Source organism: Ictalurus furcatus, chromosome 1 (assembly GCF_023375685.1).
Source record: "Ictalurus furcatus strain D&B chromosome 1, Billie_1.0, whole genome shotgun sequence".
Classification (NCBI taxonomy): Eukaryota; Metazoa; Chordata; class Actinopteri; order Siluriformes; family Ictaluridae; genus Ictalurus; species Ictalurus furcatus.
In genome coordinates this window covers 19,850,190-19,857,951 of record NC_071255.1, presented here as the reverse complement: position 1 = coordinate 19,857,951, position 7,762 = coordinate 19,850,190, and the positions used below count along the sequence as shown (strand labels likewise).

The 7,762-nt window shown below is 37.7% G+C and overlaps 1 protein-coding gene across 1 annotated transcript; it reads right to left on the bottom strand.

The window, feature by feature from the left end:
- On the bottom strand, positions 1-6,255 carry rdh12l (retinol dehydrogenase 12, like). Its single transcript, XM_053631630.1, has 7 exons — positions 6,120-6,255; positions 5,749-5,861; positions 5,492-5,647; positions 1,839-1,943; positions 1,538-1,747; positions 1,242-1,434; positions 1-244 (listed from the first exon to the last, which is right to left on the bottom strand). The coding sequence occupies exons 1-7, from the start codon at positions 6,131-6,133 to the stop codon at positions 142-144; spliced, it is 894 nt and encodes a 297-aa protein (XP_053487605.1). The 5' UTR covers positions 6,134-6,255; the 3' UTR covers positions 1-141.
- Between the last annotated feature and the right edge of the window lie 1,507 nt (positions 6,256-7,762).

The following is a 7,762-nucleotide window of genomic DNA, read 5'->3' as shown; positions in this document are numbered from 1 at the left end:
CCTTCCTGACTAGCTGTTTTAAAAGAAAATATGTCAATATATGCAATCAATTCATGGCCATCAAGCCATTTCTTGGGCAATTTAAGACTCTGCTAGGAAACTACACTGAGATATTTGCTTTACAACAATCAGTCAGCAGATTTAGTCCCATGTTATCCTGAGCATCTGGCAGCTAAGGTCCCAGAGTCGCTGTGCCACATCATCATCCATAGCAGCACTAGAGCAGTTTGCAGGTGCACAGTCACTGCAACAAAGAGAGGAGAAAGTCACTGTAGAGATAACTTTTACATTCTCAGGATGAAAATATGACCATGGAATTATCTACATAAAATATACTATGTTAAAGCTGCAGTATAGAACTTTTTTGGTTAAAAATGAGCAAAAATCAATTATTGAGGAAGTATGTAAAAAAAAATCAGTGTTCAAAACTGTCTCCTTACCATACCCCTATTTGCAACGGTAAGCTTATAACTATGATTATAAATGTCAGTTTGAAGTCATTCGTCTTTATGCGTAAACAGAAAGAAGAAGAGCCGGCTACTATATCGCGTGTGCAGGTGCTGAGGATGGTGGTGTGTTTGTAGTTTGTTCTTACAAGAGTTGCTTAGAATTTAAACTTGTCATGTACAGCAGATGTCTGGATAGTTCTAAATGTAATCATTGATCTGGGGAATCAGCTGTTGTCAAAACCAAGAAGCCTCGAACTGCGGAGAGCCTGCAGTCAAAAAACGACAGAGCCCATACAAAAACGAGAATAAATATCAACATGGCTTTTGAGTGCTCACGAAAACTCTGAGATCTGAAGGGATTGAATATTGATGCAGAGATGGGTTTTTTTTCTGCTGAACTGGTAAGACATTTCAGTATCTCAATAGGTAGCTATCAAACATTAGCGTACTTGTTCACTTGATTCAGCTAGGTATCGAGTTTCCTGTGTTGTTGTTTTTTTGTTTTGCTATGGCGTGTGTAGTAAATTGCACTTATGTTCTGCTAGCTTTGAGCGAGAGAGCAACTCACTTCTACTCCAGGAAAACCATATCCACCACCACCTCTGCTGTCAAGTATTGGAGCTAATATACAACCCATAGGAACACGTCAAACCATCAGATTCATCCGCGCAGAGGAGCAGAGCCGAAGCAAAATCCATGAAAAAAAATAACTCCGCAACTAACTTGCAGTTTTATAATTCAAACAGAGATGGCGAATACTGCAGCCCTAAGTTGTGCCAGTGTTAGCCTTACCTGTAATAGTTGCCACTCTTTGTCTCCAGCTCAGGAGCTACTGCACAGTAGATAGTGGTTTGAGCTCCCTGCACCGATGTCTTGGTAAAGGGCTTGATCAACCAAATGGCTGCCTGTTGGGGTCGATTCATGTGCCTCCACAGTTCTGTCTGCACTACACCAGGATGAAGGACATATGTCGTCACTCCCGTACCTGTCAGACACAACACAGACATGACTGAGCCGAGCAGGCCAAATTAGCATGTGCTCCAAAACTAATTCAAATCCACGAAACTGCCTGATCTCTTGGCACTCACCTTGTAGTTTTTTGGCTAAGCAGCGAGTGAAGAGCACATTGGCTAGTTTACTTTGGCTGTAAGCTTTTGATTTATCATAGCTCTTCTCACTGTTAATGTCATCCAGATTGATGGTCCCCCACTTATGTGCCATGGATGACACTGTGACGATCCGAGCTGGAGCTGATCTTTTAAGTAGGTCAATTAATAGAAATGTCAGGAGGAAGTGACCTACAAAAGCATTTGGGTCATGAGTGTCAACATAATTGCTATTTTATGCCAAACAGTAAGGCTTAAAACCATATATTTGCATTAAACTTGCCCATGTGGTTGACTCCGATTTGCATCTCAAAACCATCTGCTGTTTTACCATACGGACAGGCCATCACTCCAGCATTGTTAATCAGGATATTGAGTTGTTTCTCCTCTTGGGAAAGAAATAGTAAGTCATGATATGGAAGAAAACAAGCTACAACATTTAATTTAATATAAGATTTAACAAGATATTTATGTCTGATCATATTCAATCTAAGCCCTTTATGTAATTTATGTTTTAAAAATATTATGTTGAGTAACATGACATAGACTGTGAACACAAAACAGAAATTGTCTTAAAGCCTGCAAGCGTCAGACCTGTGACATGTTGCATAAAGTGGTAACCATAAAGATCAGCATACCCTGAATATTGGGTAATCAGTTGATATTCTGAGCTCTGTTATTAGTAGTGTTTAAAATGATTAATTATCATGGTACAAGTTATTGTAAGCTAATTTTAAATTCTCAGGCATTTCATACTTATCTTCCCAAATGTATGTATTATACTAGTTAGGATAATCTAGTTAGGATATTGTACTAGTTAGGATAATCTTATTTTATATAAGAAACTAGTACTACCGTAAGAAACATTTACTATTTTAACATGATGGAGACAAGTAAGGTCATCCGTTCAATGTCTCTAGGTTTAACCATTGTAATGTCTTCTAGTTAGATGTTTCGGTAGGTCCTAAGCAAGTTCCAGTTAATCCTAAATGCAGCAGTCAGAAGCTTTATGAGAACTAAATAATTAACTTTATTAGCCATATCTTCACTACACATCACTATACATTAGTTCGCAATAGAATTCCAAATTGATTACAAAATACTACTACTGAATTATAAAACCCTAAAAAGTCTTGCCACATAGTATCTGAGTAAACCATTATGATCTGTTACAGTTACTTTAATCACAAGGTGCTCGCTATATACTTAGAGCTGTAGTGCAAGGTGCTCTGGTTTCAGACACAATCTAAAAATGTTAAGATTAGGGTAAAACATTACTTGTTTGCTCTAGTCTTTGGTAGTTAGTTCATTTTAAAAGGTGGAGATCTAGTTGTTCATGGACATAGAAGCTGGTGCTGCCATCCTAACAGAGTTTGTTGTGAATGTGCTACCTTCAGGCACTCCCTTTTTAGCTAAACGGTTAGAGATACAGATGGGTGACAAAGAAAAAACAAAAAAGTGTCTTAGTAAGATGTTGGACACATTGCCAGACCAGCTTCAATGCATTTGCCATTGATTCAATACGTCTCTAGAACTGTACTGGAGGAGTGAACACAATTGTTCCCAAAACTATTCATTCGATTGGTGTTTTAATGATGGTAGTGAAGAGCTCTTCACATTCAGAGCTCTAACATGTCTGCCTAAAATCGCTTACAGTTGTTAAGTTGGGTTGACATCTGATGACTGTGAAGGCCATAATGTAATAAGTACTGCATCATTTTCATACTCAACAATCTATTCAGTGAGCCCTTGTGCCCTGTGGATGGAGGAATTGAAATCCCGGAAGAGACCTCGCCCATCAGGATAGAAATGTTTCATCATAATTTGTAGTAATTCTTCCCTCGAAGAGGACAACTAGACCAAAAACCATACCAGTGAAATTTAAGGTAATTTTGAATTTGATGGCCGCAACACATCTAAAAAAAAAAAAAAGTAGGGATGGGGCAACAAAAGGCTGGAAAAGTAAGTGTTACTGAAAAGAAACAGCTGGAGGTTAATTGACAACAGGTCAGTAACATGATTTGGTATAAAAAGATCATAAAGAGGCAGAGGCTTTCAGAAGTAAAGATGGACAGAGGTTCACCACTCCGCGAAAAACCGCGTCTACAATTTGTGGAACAATTTCAGAATAATGATCCTCAACTGAAAGTTGTGAAGACTATGAATATCACATCATCTACAGTACATAATATCATCAAAAGATTCATAGAATCTGGAGAAATTGCTGTGCAAGTGACAAGTGTGAAAATCAATACTGCATGCCCGTGATCTTCGGGCCGTCAGGAAGCACTGAATTAAATACAGTCATGATTCTGTAATGGAAATCACTGCAAGGGCTCAGAAACACCTCCAGAACTCATTGTCTGTGAACACAGTTTGCTGTGCCATCCACAAATGTTGGTTAAAGCTCTATCATGCAAAAAAGAAGCCATATGTGAATATGATCCTAAAATGCCGACATCTTCTCTGGGCCAAAGCTCATTTAAAATGGACTGTGGAAAGTGGAAAACTGCAAAGTGGAAAACTGTTCTGTGGTCAGACAAATCCAAATTTTAAATTCTTTTTTGGAATCCATGGACACCACATCCTCTAAACTAAAGAGGACTAAAAAGGAGAGGGACCATCCAGCTTTTTAATCAGCACAGTTCAAAAGCCTGCATCTCTGATGGTATGGGGGTGCATTAGTGCCTATGGAATGGGCAGGTTGCACATCTGGAGAGGCATCATCAATGCAAGGTATATACAGGTTTTAGAGCAGCATACGCTTCCATCCAGATTCCATCCCATCTTTACTTCTGAAAGACTCTGCCTCTCTAAGATACTCTTTATATACCCAATCAAGTTACTGACCTGTTGCCAATTAACCTCCAGCTGTTTCTTTTTAGGAACACTTACTTTTTCAGCCTTTTGTTGTCCCCCGTCCCAACTTTTGAGACATGTCGCAGCCATCAAATACAAAATTACCTTATTTTTTTCTTAAAATGGTACATTTCCTCAGTTTTAACATGGTATGTTTTCTATGTTCTGTTATGAATAAGATATGGGTTTATTAGATTTGCAAATCATTGCATTCTGTTTTTATTTACATTTTACACAGCGTCCCAACTTTATTGGAATTGGGCTTGTAAGAGAAGACTTGAATCCTGTTAGTCACCCGTGTACTCTTCCTACTGTAATCCCACTATCCGTTGTCAACCACAGGAAGACTAGTTCTACTTTTTGAGTATCAGTTCCTCTCAAGGTTTTCTTTCTAATGTTATTAAGGAACAATTGTTGCCACTGTTAAAAGCACTATATACATACATACATACATACATACATATACATATATATACATATACATATATATATATATATATATATATATATATATATATATATATATATATATATATTACATATACATATACATACATACATATATATATATATATATATAAACCCCAGGTTTATATCAGATCTGGAGCGCAGGTATATCCATCATTCGATAGCAGAAGTGTTTTTTTGCCTTCCTTTCTCTTGTGCAATCCCTTTCTTAGTTGCTGAGTCATACATAGGTGTTGCTATGTATGACTCAGCAACTAAGAAAGGGATTGCACAAGAGAAAGGAAGGCAAAAAAACGAAACAAAAAAAAAAACACTTCTGCTATCGAATGATGGATATAAAAAAAAGACAAAATTCTTTTGAAAATAAGAACCTAAAACATGCTTTTTGGAATATTATTGTATGTTCATCAAGAACAATTAGGGGAATAAATAGATCACCTTAATCTGTTTTTAGCAATAAATTAAATGTGCAAATGTTTAGGGATGGCGCTTACTTCCTTGCATCACTGGAGGCTTTATAGTTAACTGTGTTAAGTATATCAGAACTGTTTTAATATGCATGTTGCATACTGAGTATGTCAGATGAATCTAAATGTGCAGTTGTCTTACCACTGTTGATATTCTGGGCAAATTCTCTAATGGAGTTGGAGTCGGCCAGGTCAAGTTTTTTGCAGACAACATTCTGATTCCCAGAAACTTCAGCAATCTCTTTCGTAGCTTCATCAGCTTTCTCCATATCTCTGCAGGCTATGATGACCCGCATACCTGGAAACAGAGACAGAATTGACTCAATAAATATTCTTGACACTTTACTGGTAATAATCCACACATTACAAATCAGTGATCCATTATACATCTAACTATACCTCTTTTGGCCAAATCAATGGCAGTCTCTTTGCCAATCCCGGTATTAGCGCCAGTAATCACTACAGTTTTGCCATCCAACCTTACATCAGATGACCATGGTGTAAAATAGCTCCTGTTGTGGGAAATAAATAAATAAAAAAGCAATTGTGAAACTGCGTTTCCTGGAGAGTTGGTGGGAGCGATTTTCATACATTTATCTGGATTTTCTTTTGTTATTGAATAAAAGTATATGAATTCACCCTCACTGAGGAACAGCTATGATACATGCATTTAGGAGCCACTCCCTTCCTGCTTTACGATAAATTCTTGAGAAAACAAGCGTCAACAGGTTCCAGTAAATTAGCCTGAAACGGCAGATTTCTCGCCTTACCTCAAGGTTTGCATGATCACGATGATGAGGATGCAGGAAGCGATGAGAGAAGTAAAACAAACAAACAGTAAAGTGACTTCTTCTTCGGACTGTACGATAAACACTGGGGTTAATGAATAGATAGGAATTTGAGATAGGTCGGAGCCAACTCCAAATAGGAGAGACTTTAGCTCCAAAGTGGGCGGTACAAACCTCCAGAGGATTTTGATTGGTTACTGTAGCGTCTGTCAGGTTTTTTTTCCCCCAGACTCAATACGGCGGCTTGACGGAGTTAAACGGGTAAACTTGAAGTTTTTACATTTTAAATATTGACACACTGAATCCACAGATTATGTAGAATCAACAAAAATAAGTGTGTTATATTTGTTTAATGATTTTTTAAAAATCCTTTTTTATAATGTGCTGGCTGTGTATGCACCAGGTTACGCTGATAAGGGCAGATGAAGCGAGCTCCAGGACAATTACACCGAAGCATTTAACCCAGGATAGTGCAGTTTCTCATGCATGCAATCCAGCTGTGCTAATGAGTAATGTGATTGTATATGGAAAGAAAATGCATGGCACCTTTTAACACTATGGACTGTAAATATATTTAACATTTTGTTTTTATTTCTGAGTAACTTGTACATATTTTGTAGTAGATTATATTGTGAAGGAATAGTTCACCTAAAAACAAAATCACTGAGCAATAAAAAAAATTGTTGGATATAATGTGTCACATTCACCTCATGGAGTGCAGTTATATCTCGTTTTAAGTTTGTTTCCATACTTTTGAATTTCAAAATTAACATTTAATATTAGACACTTAAAGACGACTTCCGGTCGTCATTTATTTCATATTAGTTCACTACCAACAAGGAAGAGAGAGCTAAAATGTTGTGACGCGGACACTTGAGTTAAATATCTGAATTCGAAAGATCATGCTGGTATGGTTGTTGCTGCACCACGGACTGTATTCAGTGTAACACCGGTTGAGCGGGTACACGTGATCTAGTATGTGTGTTATGTGAGTTGCATAATAGGGTGAGTGTACGCAACTAGATCTGCGTTAACCGTCCATTCTGTATAAAACGAAGGACAGAAGGAAACAGATCACACAAAAATATAAATCGGATGAATATATCTCAAATGCAGGCACATGAAGCGCATGGTTAATCCTCAAAACACGATCTGGGACACACAGAGTCTAGAATCTGGAGCATTGGATCAGCTTTTGGTTCTCAAACGACTCTTTCGGCTTCAAAACGGCACTACCGTGTTTCCTAACCCTGACAAAGTTTACGATATTATGACCAGTGATTGTTTTTCTTTGTGTAACTATCACTGCCTCATACACACAAACACTTCTCTACATTCACACCAAAGAACAGGCCAGAAAGGTTCACATATGCGATTCGGTCCACAATGTTTACCTAAAAGAGTTGGTTTATAGAGCCGACTCTTTCGCGAACGACACATCACTAATCCACGTGTGCTCCAGGTAGAACCCCCAAATCCGAAATGTAGTTGCATTTTATTTTTCTTAAGAAACGTGATTGGAGTAGAATTTTTTTTATGTGGGTTTATACATTTGGTCAAAGTTTATCTAATTATTAAATCGAATAACTGTCAATCTGCAGATAGATAGACAGACGGATGGACGG

Excerpts from the sequence above, each read along its gene's own strand:
- rdh12l (XM_053631630.1), bottom strand. Across the intron at positions 5,648-5,748 it reads CATTGATTTGGCCAAAAGAG|GTATGCGGGTCATCATAGCC; the intron begins GTATAGTTAGAT and ends CTCTGTTTCCAG. Across the intron at positions 1,748-1,838 it reads AATCGGAGTCAACCACATGG|GTCACTTCCTCCTGACATTT; the intron begins GCAAGTTTAATG and ends ATGCTTTTGTAG.